Raw genomic sequence first — 16135 nt, forward strand, 5'->3', positions numbered from 1 at the left:
TTAGGGAACTAGCCAGCATGAAGGCACCTTTAATTTTTTAAAATACAATTTAACTTTGCACATTTTTGCCCTATATAACCTTCTCTCGCCTTCCCCCAAAGAGAGCATTTCAGTTCACAGTGGTGAGTCACCATGGAGACTACAACCATGTGATGGCAAGACGTGACTCCACACTGCTGCAGCCTCAGAGCTTAATTATTTATTAATAGGCTTTTACCCCGGTAGCCTCAAGAGATGCAACATCTTGTTACCAAGGCTGGGAGAGAAACAAGAAACAAAGGCAAAAAAAGGGGGAAAAACACAAGCAATTACAAATAATTAATTAGAAGCACTATCAACATGCCAGGAAACACGTAATAGGAGTAGAAATTGAACTCAGAAACCTACAGGTCAATATTGTTTGGCTGAGGAAAGGTCTGGCAAGGTGGAGGGGGAAGATTCAATATAAGGAAGGTGATGCTTGTGCCCTTGTCTGCAGGGTCAGCTCGTTGGGTACTCCTGCACTCTGCCAGGGCCCTTAGGGAAAACATGTTGTGCACGTTCTCAGCTTGGAAATGAACTCTAACAGCAAGATGGGCCTGCTCTGTCATTGAAACCTTGCCATATTTTGATCATCCGTACAAGGAATAGGGACCATGGAGACACCAGGACACGTGGCTTTGATGATGAGTCACAGTTCTGAATTGCAGAGTCTAACGTTCATGCAAACATCTCACTGCCTGAAATGCTGGTTAAAATGAACCTGGCAAAGAATGGGTCAAATCACAGCAACGAGTGTCTGTTTACAAAAAAAGGTCACGATGCACAGCAAGACTTTCTCACTCTGCAGTTGTTTTAATTGAACAGCTAATCCAACCTCTCATAACAGAGAGTAAGTAAAGGCTGAAGACTTCTCGAGTTGTCTCCTTAGCATCCCTGCACTCCACTTTTCCCATAGACCTCTGTTAGAGTTACAGTGCAGCACTGTACCATATCTTCTGAAGCCTTCTGCCCAGTCTGATTAACCCAGAAATGTTCTTAGAGATCCCCACAACTGTGATAATTGGTGACTTGGCAGTGGGAGGAGAATGAAACCGTGTTAGCATGTTTAGAAGGCTTGTAAAGGGACACCTGTGCCCTCAGGATAAATATCAGATATGACAAGACAACGGCCTGGGCAAGAAAAATGAAAATCATTTCATAAAATGTCTTCAAAGGAAAAAAAAAAAAAAAAATCATTAAAACATATATTGCAACCCCAAGCACAACATAAAGCAAATCTAGAAGAACTGCATGGCACAGAGCCAAGCAAATTTAAGGAACAAATCTAGCAAACAATGAAAAGCAACAGCTCTGACCAAAAACAACCATTAAATGTTAAATGCTGCTCTTGTAACTGACAACACCAACAACTTTAAAGGGCTGTTTTACTAGCATGCCTATGTGTGCGTGGGGAATAGATAGTCTGTCAAAGGGTTGGCTATAAATTTATATTTCTTTCTTTCTTTTCGGATTTTTTAATTCCTTTCCCACTTCGTGGTAATGGAAAGAGAATTCCAGAGCCCAACTAATTAGCCTCAATGAGACTGGAGCACTTTGCATAAGGCCCACGTGGGCATGAAGGACTGTAGGCACCAAGTAACTGCTCCAGAGTGTGGGGAGTGAGGACAGGGCAGTGTGAGAAGTGATTTTCTCTTGTCCTGAGCATCCTGAGCTAAAACACTCATTCATGGTGTGGGAAGAAGGACTTCACTTCTCCACTCTTTTCTTATCCTCTCGTTCATCCCCAAGAACCCCTAAGTCTCTGTGTTTGTCTCTGCAGTGAACTCAGTGGTGTATTTACATCATCCTTCCCTATCCCCCAGCAGGTTTTTTGGGAACATCTCCTACAAGCTGTTGTGTTCTTCCACACTTGCCAGACTACACTCTAATCATACTTAGTGCTGCAAGATTAACCTGTCATTAAAAATATAATTGTTCTTCAATTTGCACTTCTTTCTTAAACGGATGCTGAGCAAAGCTCCAAAGTCCTGGCTGGAACTTTGCTGCAAAGCCTCTGGCAACAAAAAAAGCTTATTATTTGCAAAAGAGAGGATCCTAATTGGAAAATATGATGGAGAGAAAATAGTGAATCCCCAGTAATCTCCTTCCAAAATGATAATGCACGTGGCATAATGAATATTAATGCATCATATTTATGAAATGGGGACACTGGAAAGTGCAAGATAAGATTTCCTTCTCTGTGCATTGTACTTGGCAAATAACACTCCACAGAGTTATGTTCACCCAGCAGAGTCATTCTGCACACTTCTGTCACACGGATAAAACTGAACTGCTGCTAAACAAAAATGCACCCACAAATTCCTGTATCTATGGCATTACAGTGGCCAGCATCCCATCTCTGGTGCTCCCTACCCACCAGCCTCCACCTCATTGTTAACTGTCACACAAACATGACACACTGTTCACACAGCCCTTCCCAACCCCATAAAGCCAGGAGGGCTCATGAACATGAAAACACGCAGCTGTTCTGGTTTCCACTATTGCTTAACAGTAGGCATCAGCCTGAGTGATCCTGGAGAGAGGGAGACGTTTCATTTTTATTAACAACATTATTAATGATGTTAATATTAACAACATTCAGCTGCATGTTAGAGTCAGATTTGTCATCCCTTCCTGGCCAGCATCACTCTAGTCCTTCTCAAGACCCTGGAAGTACCTATGTGAGAGAGTAGGTGTCAAGCTAAAAAGTCAAGAGCTCATAATCTAGCCCTTAATTGTTCAGATATTAAACACTAAGAAGTGCCCAAGTACCTCCTGAAGTCCTTGGAGGAGGTGCTGTTACCCAAAGATCCCTGCATTGGTTAAATTCTCCCTTCCAGCACTGTAACCAGAGTACATAAAATTTTCTAGGACAATTGCCTCTCCCTTAAGTATAGTCATTACCTGTTCTGGCAGACTTCTTTGTAATTTAACTTTTTAGACTTCAAAAATAATTCCCAGAGAATTGAAGTTTATTGGGGAGAATTACCCTTTTATTTACTTGCTCATTCCCACACTAATATCTTCCTGCTATCTGCTTCCTTTGGAATCAAGTGGTTAACATAGTTGCTGTGTAGAAATGTAGATTTCCCCTGGCACTCTTTGGAGTGAAGAAAGCATAATTTCAGACGTTTTCCTCTTTAGGTAATGCATCTGCCAGCACTATCTCAATATTTCTATGGGACAAATGAGACCGACAGCCTGGGAGAGCAGCAAAGGAAGAGCCATCCTAGTGATAAAAGCCCTGTCTGGGTCTCCAGGGATGTGCACTCAGCTATGGCCACAGTCTCAGTGTGCAACCTTAAGGAAACCACTTAGTTTACTCATTCTTTAGTTCTCTATCTGTCAAGCATTTGACTTCCCTTCCACTTCTTCTCTACCACGTTACAAGCTCTTAGGTACAGTCTGTATCTCATCCTGTCATGTTGTTTAGCAGAAGGGAACACCGGTCTTTGCAGGGGACTTTAGAAGCTGGAGTTGAGATAACAGTAGCATCGACAACGAGAAATAGCATCCTCAGAACTACAAAGGTGATTCCCTGCGTTCTGATTTCAGTCCACGCAATCCCCACAGAGAATCAAAATGTCGTAATCATCACATGGTCCCACCAGGATTACAGAGAAATGATTCATCTGCCAAATACTTCCCCAGTTAGCACTCCTAAGACAACAGTTTGAAGTGAGGGGTGGCTTTGGGGCCATCCTGGATCTTTGAGAGGGTTGAGCACGGAGTGTGATGGCGAGTCATGTGCTGTAGCTCTAACCTTTATCTCTGTAACTTCTGACAAAATAACCTGCTGCTGGGAGCCTACAGCACAGGCAAGACCAGCTTTGATTTCATCCCTGACTGAGCACTGTACACACAACACAGTGACATACATCTCATGGGGACAAGGAGATGTATCCCATTGCAATTGCTTTGGAATGAGCTTCCTTCATTTTAGCCCCAGTGAATGCTAGGATTTGCATCTACACGTGTTATTTCAGAAAGAATCTAGCACTGTGAGAATAAACTTCCCCCAGGCTACTCAGAAACTTCAGCTACTACCATTCAGGACAATATATATGGAATAATTATTTTAATCAGGAGATGTGTTAGAAATAGGACATGTGCAGCTGTCATGTGGTTCCCTGCACATCCTGGAACGACTGCTTGAAAAAGTGGATTAAAACTGTAGGTGGAAGGGTAGTTGCCATGGAAACTGCATCATTGGAGGCTTCATTTAAATCTTTTCTTCTTTCTGGTAATTTTCTACCCATTTTACCACTCTGGCCTTGGACCACTCCACCTTGGGCTACACTTGCCCCCATTAAACTATCAATGATGCTGCAAGCCAAGAACTGGGGACAGTGGGACAAAGCATAGGAAAGCAGTGCTGGGACTGCAATATTTTGTGGGGGTCATGAGACAAGCTGACTTCACTCTAGGCTCAGAGGTCAAGCATATGACACCAAGATGTAGGAAGGACAGATTCTTTCTGTGCTAGCACTGACAAAAGCCACGTCAGCCCTTGCTGTGAGCACACTGCTGTGGGGTACTGGAGCCATCTCAGCCATTCCTGCCTGGAAGACCCCGTGCCCTCTGCACAAGGAGCACTGGACACATGCCTAGCTGCTCATGGACTCGTGGTGTTCTGGGAGTGGGAAAGAAATGGTGTTTTTCAAGCAGCCAGATGCCATTTTAGAATAAGAGGAGGATATAAGAGAGGTCATCTCCAGGGCAGCAGCCTCGAGCAAAGCAAGCACCACCAGCCAACATTTTCCATGAGAACATGTTTGTGCTAAGGACTAACTGAAATTAAGTGCCTTGGCATATCTCTCTGACAATGAAATAAACCTGAATTAAGCCAGCTACTGAGACGAAAGTGCAACACAATCACGTCCCTGGGGCTGGTGTGGGGCATGAAGTGTGTTTTCTGCAGCTGGAAATGGAGAGAGGAGCTGGGTTGGACTGAGCAGATTCACCCAACGTCAAGTGAAATAGAACACGGAGGGCAGGTAGCTTACCGTGCTTCTGGAGGAAGGTGCGAGCTGGCCTCTGGCATTTGCAGGGTCACACTTTGAAGTCACTAATGCAAGAGCCTTTCAGTGTTTCTCTGAACCTCGCCAGATTCACGTGCAGTAATTCCCTTTCAGGCGAAGAGAGGGATAATTGTTGTGCAGAAAGGCTTCCCAGAGGACTTGAGGACAGCTTGCTTTGCAACGTAGCAAACCAAGGAGAGAACCTAAAACTTCACTTCTCTGTCTCCTTGTCTGCTCTGTAGAGCTGATTCCTCCCGACACCCCGGGCTGTACAAACATGTTACCAGCTTTGTCTGGCTGTTTGCATTTCACAGCTGCCACTTCAGGGCTCTGCTGTAATGCTACATCAGGGCGTGGAGGTGGCTTTCCAGGCTTCTTCGTATCCGCGATGGAAGCCTTGGCAGAATCTGATGAAAAATGAAGAAATTAAAGGATAGGAATGAAATCCATTTACTTTCATACCGTAATGCAATCAGTTTTTCACTCCTTATTTTTACAGTGATCCTTGCTCTTTGTGACAGCTCCACTACTTCATTAATATCATGCATTCTGGCGTTATCTGCACAGCCTCTGACAGGTCAGCTGGCTTTTCTGGGATTATTCATAGAGGGTAGGAAGCCTGAAGGTTCATTCTGCATGTGCTGAAGCACAGGGTTTGTAACAACCCTTAAGCCTTACTATTCACCGCAGGGATTTGGCTGATGAATTTGCTTGCTCAAGGGGGCAAATTCCAAATGCTATGAGATAAATCATTGTATTAGCTAATTTGTTTATTCCTTTCCTCCTTTCAGGAGGGGCTGGGGTTGAGGGAAGTTCATGTTGGACTAGCATTCCTGAAAATGGCAGTCCTTTTGCCAGCATAGAACATAGCCCTTCACAGTGTAGCTCTTCAACTCTGTATCCAGCACAGTACCCATTCTGGGTCATACATTCAAGATGATGCCTTAAAGAAATACAAGCCTGCTTTTTACCATGAGCTTTTTGCATGCTCCAAAACCAGGTATGGCAGTTAGAAAAGCAACTTAAGGAAAATCACCCAAAACCAACCTAAATCAAGCAAGACGCCTGTCATTAAACATTAAGAACTTCCCAAATGGCTCCATTTGCACTGAGAACAGATGTATAGCATAGCTTTGAGAGAGCAGCCTGCTTGACTTATCCCCACGGGGCTCTGCACAAAAATAGGTGTTTTGGTATCCTCTCTGGGACCCCACTCTGAGCCCCACTGCTGCTTCACATTCTCTGAACTGCTCACCCTTTCCAGAGTCCCTTAGCTCTCTCCTCCTGCAGGGTGTAACATGGACCAGGGCCACACAGACTATTAGGTCTATAGTCCCTGTCTTGGCTTCACAATCTCTGACTTGCCAATGCTTAGTCTGTGTAGCTACTGGTTCTGATATTGGCATCCTCGTGGTGCTGTGTTATTGGTTCAATACGTTATCTTAACCTGCAGTTTGTGCTGAGAATAATTTTCCTTAACCACATGGCTGATTTTTATCTCCTCTTCATGGTACAGCATTGCACAGGTGAATGAAACTGCCACCAAGAAGTCTGGTGCAGCATTAAAGAAAATATCCTGAAAAGGTATTATCAGCATTTTCCTTGCATATTATTGTTCTGTAATTAAGCAATACGTGTGGCTTGAAAATCCTTGACAAATCTTAACATGATTTATAGGGATCATTTGTTTTAACTTTTTGCTAAATGGCAACAGATTTGGAGCTTTTATTATAAATTGTTTTCATTTAGACTTTAACCATCCTCTAGCCTCTGGGTAGAGCACTTATTTGCTGCATGTCATTTTTTATCATTTAGGTGCTGGACCTAAAACAAAAATAGAATGGAAGAACAGTCCCAGCAGAGAGAAGTAAATGAGAGAGGCAGAGGGATGAAGAGAAAAAAAGAGTAAAGGAAGAATCACATTGGGTGACTGATCCTCCAAGGAGCGAGCTGGAGAAATTGTGGGTGAGAATGAGGGTTTAAATTATCTTCAGATTAACTCAGGTTTCGAGTATTTTCCCCCAAATACCCAGAGAGCTCCAGTGCATCCAAACAATGTTCCCAAACTCCAGGAGCTTAATGAGCTCCATCTAGGTCATTATTCAGTTAAAAAAAAAAAACCCACAAACAAATCAACTTTCCAGAAGGTGCATTTTTTTTTTTTTGTTTTTAGCACTTTTCTACCCATTATTCTCGGTTTTGGAAAAAAAACAAAACCACGTGGTTTGAGAAACCAATCAAACCATATGAAAACTGAACAATTGGGACTAACGAACCTGAAAACGATCGGTCCAAATTATTCAGTAAATATAGCACTTAAGAGTAATGAAACCACTTACGCAGCACTGGGACTGGTTTCAGAGCTATTTGCCAACCAGACAGCAGTCTAAACTTGCAGCAAACGCTGGGCCTGATTCATCACTTTGTTTTCTATCCCCACATGGCTCCGGTGACTGTATTGCAGAGTAATGAGTCAACTTCATTACTGGAGATGTGCGGTCCCTCTGCTCACACTCAACCTGTTGCTTCCTGTTCACAGAGGTCTGGCAGAACTAAGTTGGATGTTACGCAAAATTTAACAGCTTCCACTAGATTTTAGCGGGTGCAAGAAGAGCTTGGTGGTACACAGGAACAGGAGCAGAATCACTGCCCAGCGGTGTTTTGACCTGATTATGAACATTTTTCTGCTGTTTCCTCGCCATGCCTCTATTTTTTCTCCCAGTACTTCCCATCCTAGGGTCTTGGATTTATCTGAGGAGCAGAAGGACAATGATAAAGCTGGCTTAGCGTTGAAGGGTTGTCTCTGCATTATGTGTTTACAGTGCTCCTCAGAGACCTCTGGCAGGAGGTCATCTTCAGTTGAGTGTCCTGGGCAGGAAGACATCTTCAGATCTGCAGAAATAACTCCAGAGCATGAGACCACCAGAACAAACAGGTTTTTCCCGCACCATCTTCAGATTTTCCCCATGCAAATAAAAATAGAACTGAAATCAGAATTGCGCGTTTCAATGCTGATTTAATACTGGAAACTTCAAATTCAGCATCAATTGAGATGATTATATTCTGTGAAGACTGTTTAACTGTTCTCAATACTAGCAGTATCTGATAATAATAATAGTGATTTGTCTGTGTTGGTGGCAGTGGGAGGAAGGCTGGATGGCAGATATGAACAACTCAGGCTCGCAGTTCATAGAATCATTTGAGCTTAAAGGCCATCTGGTCCAATTCCCCTGCAATGAACAGGGACACCCACAGCTTGATCAGGTGCTCAGAGCCCCGTCCAGCCTGACCTTGAATGTCTCCAAAGATGGGTCATCTACCGGTTCACTTATGTGAAACACTGCAGCCAACAAGATGAACTCTGCATGGATGAGAACAGTGGTGAAATGGATATGTAAGGGAGAGGTCAACCACAAGGAGCGTCAGCCCCAAAATACTGAACCTCTTCTGGAAGGGGAATGATTGGAGCTCTGTTTTCATGAGTCAGAAACCTCCTTGCCAGTTGCCTGCACGCCACATCCGTAATCCTGGATTGAGGATGTGGAAGGATTTATAAGCATATAGGGTGATAATCTAGTTTAGTGTGACAAATAGACCCATGAACAGGACAGTCACTGGCTCTCACCATTCACGTCACTTGGAGAGCCTCCAGCTTTCCAGTGCCGGAGGTGCTGGCTTCCTTCCCAGCACTTCCCTCTATCTGCAGCCCTCCAGTGAGTTTTCATCACTTCAACCTCTTCCAAAGCAATGACCCCAATGTACTTATCACAAGGTGTTCTCAGGATAGCCATGATGCTTAGCAGTGTGTTCAGGTGCCAAGCATCAGTTTGGAAGTTAAATGGTGCCTTGCTTTCTTTACTGCCTCTCCATGTCTCTTCCCTCCTCTTCTCTTCCTCCCTCTCTGTCATCCCTCTACAGAAGCTCGAGATGAAGTTAGAGGCTGCTCTCCACTCACTCCTCTACCCTTGCTACTTACTGTATAATAACCAGCAACACATCAGCTTCTCTGTCAGCTAGTTTACCCTTCTGTGACATGGGGATGGTATTTGCTCCTCCTGCTGTAGCTTGAGGCTTGGCATCTGAAGTTTTTCAATCACGCCTTGAAGAGAGTTTCAATACCACTTGCACCAGATGCTTGCCTTTATCCACTTCAGATAAGGTGGGCTGAGGTGATCTCATGATTTCAGGAGCATCTTCAAAGAGGCCTCAACCCAAAATATTACAGCAAGGAGAACTTACTGAGCTGGTTTTTTTCCTGATAAGCAGCAGCATCAGGACATGCTGAGGTGAGCAGCCAGGTGTCTTTCCAAAGTGCAGAATCATTTTGCTTGAGTATTGTGGGTAAAACCAGGTAATCATCTACACCTGCAGGAAAGGTGTGCACAGGTGACCTTGATAGATAGTAATCTCCATTAATACATGTAACACACCCTGATGTGTTGTATTCCAGAGTAAGTGCTTTCTTATTATGCCTGAAAACTCAGCTATTGCATTCTCTGAATCACTGCGGTCCAGCTCTCATACAGAAATCATTAGCCTATGGAAATGCTTTCTTTTCTACCAGCAGATGAAGCCATATGCTCATCCAGAGGCAATTACTCTTCTAATACAAGTTCTATAATAACCTTAAACAGTACAGAATAGCATAATAGTTTGCTTTAATAAATACTCTGGAGTACTTTAGCTGCACTGTAAAATGGCTTCACAAAATCCTGTTTCAGTTTCTTCATCTTCCAGTCTCTTTGCACTGACCCCCATTCTTCTGGCCAAGTCTTTTTCCTTTTTTTTCTTTCCTTTTTTTTTTTTTTTTTTTTTTTTGCTGTGGAGTTTTGCTTTGACATCCAAATAGGGATGTTTTGAATCACAGATGTGAGAAATTAAGAATTCTTTTAAATGACCTTTCATCGTATGTTGGAACCAAGTATCTATCAGAGTAAAATCAATAATAGCTCCCAGAACTGAAAGAAAATGTCCCACACTTAATACACTCCATGCACAGCCACCACGGCTGTATCTGAAAGGAAGCTAATAGAGTGACTCATTCTATGAGTTACTAATGTTTGAAATAAGCCTGTTGCTAAAATGACGAAGAACAATGTAATGCTTTACATTACAACAAAAGCAGGACTCCTGCTTCTTTGCCTTCGTGGAGCCATTAACTATCGCTCTCAGCTCTTGAAATCTGTACACCTGTGCGTGCTAACAGAGGGAAAACGAAACCATCTCCTTCCTTTCCTCACTCCTGTGGGAATGTGTATGATAAGCAATATGCTGAGCGACCAGGACAGATAGGAACTGAAGAAGCATGTCCCTGTGCTGGGACTTAAGCATCCTGTTGCCTGTTTGCGTGAGGCTGAAAGGAAAGGTCGGTGACACCTCTGGTCTGTTCTAATTTATTTACATATTTCAGGTGGGCCCAAGGTTTCTCTTTCCATCTCCTCTTCCCTGTGTGCTGTGAATCAGGCAGTGAGCTGGGAAGGATCCTGTAGCTGACAAGAGCTGTTATTTAACGTGAAATGACTCTTGTGAGAACCGAACTTCTTTGGGGAGCATCTGAGTGATATCCACCCCACGCAGACCGTGTGCAGATGCAACCTTTGCCCCATGGAACTGCTCGGGTCGGGCACCCTTGGTTCACAACAACTTTGTTCTCAGTCCCTCTGTGAGGAACAGGGCACAGCAGGACTGCCACCTGCATAGCAACCAGAGAACACCGAAGGAAAAGGCAGAAAAGACATTTCTTCTCTCCCTCCCAGGTCCTGCGATGTGATCCATCCAGAATACATAACACTCCCTGTGTCCAAGAGGAAAGTGCAACCAAAAACCACCCGGAGACATAAATATTGTGGCTGCAGCTCATTTAACTAGTATGTAGATGGACAAAACAGCAACAGCATTACGTATAATGCAGGAACATTAAAGAAAATATACTACTTGCTGGAAAGCATAGTGCTGCTCTCCATCTGCCTTATCACTGGATTCCAATGGTTGGGTGCCCGCAGACCTTTTGCATTAAATTTTACATTGATTTTTATGACTAGTTATTACATGTAATGTCTGAGTGCTCCAATTGCTCTGTCTCCTCCCCGGTGTGGTATGAAATAAAGTTCATGGCAGAGGTATAATGGGTGGTTCGGGCCAACTCCAAAAGTGGGGGTTTATCAGGTAATTATTTGGGGGGAGTCAGAAAATGAGGTTTTTTATGTCAATATATAAAAACTCCATTAAGTTTGGAAAGAGCCAAAACATGTCATACCATGGGTTCCCAGTGCTTATTGCTTTAGCCCCATTTCTCGTTCCTCCTTCTCACTTCCAGAGCAGTGTTTCTAGGCCTCTGCTCTGTTGGGAGGAGGTCTATTCCAGTTTCCTGTCATTCACAGCCCAAGGAGAAAACTAGTTGGATCCTCCATTACATTCCTTCTTCGAGCACCTGTAGGTAGTAGGCTGGATAATGGCAGACCCAGGCTTCTTAGCAGCCAGAAAGCCCAAAGTCTACAAAGCTCCTTTTAAAAGCTATGAGGCTTTCAAACCCATTAGAGCTAAAGCAGCGTTAGTACGGCCTTTGGTGAAGATGTGCTAATACTGTGTGCATCCTGGGACATTATTCACAGCAAAGGCAACTCTTGATGCTGGCCTTGAGAGGAACTGCACTCTCACTACAAAGGGCTAGAAGAGGTTGGGTATGCATAGGCCAACTCCTGCACATGGTGATGCAGTGGCACAGCTGCCCATCATCTGCCCATCATCATCACAGATGCCCATACCATCCCTGGAGGTATTCAACAACTGTGGGGATGTGGCACAGAGGGTCAGTGGGCATGGTGGGGGTAGGCTGATGGTTGGACTGGGTGATTTAGTGCTCTTTTCCAATCCTAATGATTCTATGATTTGCACATTTCAATTGTTGTGGGTTTTTTTTTTTTTTCTTTAAAAAAAAAAAAAAAGCCTGCACCATAAAACAATAATTATAATTAATAAATAAAAGTTGTTACAATGTGGTAGTTCAGGTTTGAGGGGGAAGCAATGTCATTTGGCTGTGGTGGAGGAAATTGTGCCTGTTCTGTATATCTCATTTATATCTATCTAAGAAGAGCTGAGCCTATTGTCTCAAAATTGCTTTGAGATGGGACAGGTTGGAGCAGGCTGTGGATGCATGAGCTATTAGAGCTATTAGTGATGGTGATGTTAGACAGTATCGCCTGTCGGTCTGCTTTACAGTTATAAATGTGGATCATTTAAAATACAATAAGGGGCCAGATGCTCAACTAGTGTCTGACATCTATCTACTAGGTTGTTGCTGCTGCGGATTTAGCATAAGTCAGTGTCTTTCCAGGGCAGATAAATATTAAATTTTTGGTGGTGGTGGTGGTTTTGAGATCCAATCCATATCCATGACATCTGGACTCATTCATAGAATCATTTAGAATCATAGAATGGCTTTGGTTGGAAGAAATCTTTAAGATCATCCAATTCCAACCCCCTGCCATGGACTGGCTGCCCCCTGTCAGATCAGGCTGCCCATGGCCCATCCAAGCTGTCCTTGTTGGGTTGCATCTCATTGGGATGATACTTGATTGTGTATACATTGTCCTGAGATTGCAAATGGGGACTGGAAAGCAGGATCCAAAACCACAAAGCTGCACATCTTCAAGGAATGCTTCCTTGTTCAAAAACAGAAAGTTTAGGTCAATTTTTTCCAACGTGCCATGGACCAAGTAATCCATTTTTTTTCGCCCGGCTGGACGCCTTACCTCAGCAAATGCCAGTTCAACATGTGTTAAAGAAGATGAAGAGCTCTATGAACCACAGTCCTTAGGTTCACGTCACCTACACGCCTGCATAATGTCTTTGGACCAGCTGCTGAACATTATTATCTCTGGCTTCTAATCCTCTAATTTCAGAGTTCTTTTGTGCAGATTATTGCTAAAAACTTCATGTAATTAATATCAATTATTTAGATTTGCAGTTTAATCAGTGTCAGATATTTCTCAGCTCAGAAAGCAGCATTATTCCTGTTGCTATTATTACTAATTGCTACTCTCGGTCACCCAAATAGATGATAACAGATACAAATGTAGAGCCAGTTAATAGTAGGACTGTGCATGACACAAGCTGACAAAAGCCAGGAAATTCACAGGAACCTCATTTTCATTCTCCTTGCTTTGCCTGAATCTGTCCAGCCTGATAAATCTCGTCTCTCTGTACCTTCTACGTCCCTTTGTTGCCAGGTAGCTGGTGGATTCAATTTAGTTTATTGTCAAACCGTTCGCAATAAATACACATTTGAATACTACATTTACTCACATAAATGATGCCATGCTCCTCCTTTTCCTACTCCAGATCACTCTCGAACCTGGACAACAACACTCATACCCTTTTATTTTAAAATGCTGTCAGCTGTGCCTTCTGGACACAAACTGCAGTCACATAACAGTCAATATGTGTCCATGGTCATCATGTTGGCAAATACAGCAATGTTTTTTCCAGTGGATTACAAAGCCAGGTGGATGCTAGTCCCTGGCCTAAGTGCTAAGGGAAAGATGTCACAGACAAATCTAAATGTGGTTTGCCTAAGAAGGTGCAAATTTTGATGGTTGGACTAGATGATCTTAGTGGTCTTTTCCAACATTAGTGAGTCCATGATTCTATGAACCTCAAGCTGGCAGCTCTGGGATCAGAACTAACATCTCAACCCCAGCCACAGGTTCAGTTCTCAGACTCAAACTGCCCCCTGCCTTACCAGCTCTCTCTCTTAGGATGCCTGGTACCAGACTGTCCAAATGCTGTAGAATTTACCCTGGCAGATGTAACCAACTATTTGAGATGAGGAAGCTCGTAGAGAGAGACCTTGTGCCCTGGAAAATGGGAATGAGCATCTTGGACTGTGCAGCTTCATAGAATTATAGAACTACAGAATGGCTTAGGTTGGAAGGGACTTTAAAGATCATCTAATTCCAAGCCCTGCCCTGTTGGCAGGGCTGCCAACCTCTAGATCAGGTGCCCAGGGCCCCATAGCTTACCTTGGGTAAAAAGGACCACAGCACAGAGGGGGAAGGAGATGAGCATTAAGCACTGCCAGCAGATTTCCAGGGTTTCAGTGTTGTCTGGGCTGCACCTGGAGGGAAAATAAAAATGTATTTCTGATAGAGGACTGGAGAAATGCTTGTATTCTGGTAAATATTTAGGCCAAAAAGGCATAGGTTACTAGGGCAGTAATTGCATAAGGTGTTGGGTTTTGCACGGCTTAAAGCAAAATGTTGATGCCTGATTTCTCCCCAGATGAGTTTGCCCTTTTCAGCTTTTTTGTTTCACTGATACTTTCCATGCAATTCAGTCATTTACAAGTATCTCATGTTAGAAATCCTTTGCTTTACTGATGTTAAGAAATTCCAGAAGCAATTTCATGGAAAAATTGGACAGTCCACATATGCCACAGCAAGGGCAAAACTGTTGTTATGTGGTGAGGAAGTGATCCTATATCAGAAACTCGAGGTTTTCTCTGTATCTCATCTACCCACATTTGGCCAAGCTAAAAGCAGCAGAAGAGGCAGAACAAAGCACATGATGTGTCACAGTGCTTGTATTTCCAGTGAACTACCTTCAGACAGAGTGGTAAATTGTAATTTGTGGCGTGGTTTAATTTACAAACACTTGATTTTACGGCCTTAACACCCGCTCAGTGCAATATCTTGCATGTAATGAAGAACTTCATTCTTCTCTCAAAGGGACAGTATCTTAGAGTGATTTAGATGCTAAACTCCTACTCAAGTGTCCAGAATGCTTTGGAAAGTCAGAAGGAGAACAACTGATAGTTTGCATCTTGAGGTGTTCGCTGAGCAACAGGATGTATAAATACATAAACATGTTTGGAGCATATCATCCATACCCAGGAACAAGAGCTACAGTGACTGCTGGCACTCAGATATGGGATATTAGACATAGCTAAATGTTATTATTCCAGACCATGACTGCGATGCACAGAGTGGAGGGGTCCTGGCTTGCATTTAAGTAAGGCACAGGAAAGGTTCTCCAGGTGGGACCCGCTGGCTTTTTTTCTTGACTCCACATAACATTGACAGTCTCCAATTTTTCTGCATAGCAAATGCATGCATAAAAATTTAAGTGTTTTCATTTAGAAAAAAAAAAATAGTGAAAAAAAACACACACAAAAACAACACAGAGAGAGAAAATCACAGTCCAAGTGATGAAGTGTTTATAATAAACTCATCATTTTGGAGGGAGAGAATGTGGCATTCTGCACTTTTTAAGAGAGCATCAGCTAAAAGCTATGCATCATTCTCTTAAAATGTTAATGTCCCATTTCTAACTGAACAAATAAACCTCTACAAGTTGTATGCAACTAGTACTAATGAATCAGAGTGCAGACTGGGAAAAAAAAGAACCAGCTTCTGACTGCAAAAAAAAAGCACCTTCCAAGAGAAAAAAAAAAGTCATTATTTAAAAATTGCTCCATTAATACATTGCAAACAAAGGGCTGTTAGCTTGAAAGGACCAAACAGCTCTTAGTTCAGAGTACTGGATTTGCAGCAAGATTATAAACAAGATCCTCAGCAAACCTGTCACACGGAGCATGCGTTATTAAAAAATTCAGAAGCCTTTTACCCATTTACCATTTCCTTGAGATGCTTTTGTTTTGTCTCCCTAATGTATTTACAATGAGTGTGCAGGCTCCACATGGTTTAACATCCAAATCAAAGATGTGATGGAGGCAGACAACGGCATTTCATGTCTCGGTTTTATGGGTTTCACTGAGCTCCTCGTGCAACAAAACCCATTGCAAAGATCAAGATAATGCAAGATCTGATCTCATATATGCTCATGTCGAGTGCAATGTCAAATGAAGACTCCAGGCTATTTTCATCATCCGAGTGCTGAAGTTTATTATCTGTAATATATTCCTGCCTAGGAGAGCTAAACAAGGTCGTGTTAGACACTAAAGAGCCACCTGGAGTTCTTGCCCTCAGGAAGAACAAAATTGGACAAAATCAGTGGAAGGTGGGTAGAAGGCAGAGAGGAACTGATTCATTAAGGCATGCAGAGCAGGTTAGTGGTACAGCAGCAAGTCAGTGTGC

The 16135-nt window shown here is 43.0% G+C and overlaps 1 protein-coding gene across 1 annotated transcript in view; it reads right to left on the reverse strand.

Annotated features, from left to right (window-relative positions):
• Positions 1-4421: 4421 nt before the first annotated feature.
• AGBL1 (AGBL carboxypeptidase 1) overlaps positions 4422-16135 on the reverse strand; it is a 374640-nt gene continuing 362926 nt past the window's right edge. The window contains exons 23-24 of the mRNA XM_090149019.1: positions 14063-14157; positions 4422-5449 (exon numbers count right to left, since the gene is read on the reverse strand). Of these exons, the coding sequence (XP_090005145.1) occupies positions 5133-5449; positions 14063-14157 (412 nt within the window). The 3' untranslated portion in view covers positions 4422-5132. The remainder of the gene's footprint in view (positions 5450-14062; positions 14158-16135) is intronic.

This window comes from Phasianus colchicus, chromosome 12, assembly GCF_987193195.1.
Source record: "Phasianus colchicus chromosome 12, bPhaCol1.hap1.1, whole genome shotgun sequence".
Lineage (NCBI taxonomy): Eukaryota > Metazoa > Chordata > Aves > Galliformes > Phasianidae > Phasianus > Phasianus colchicus.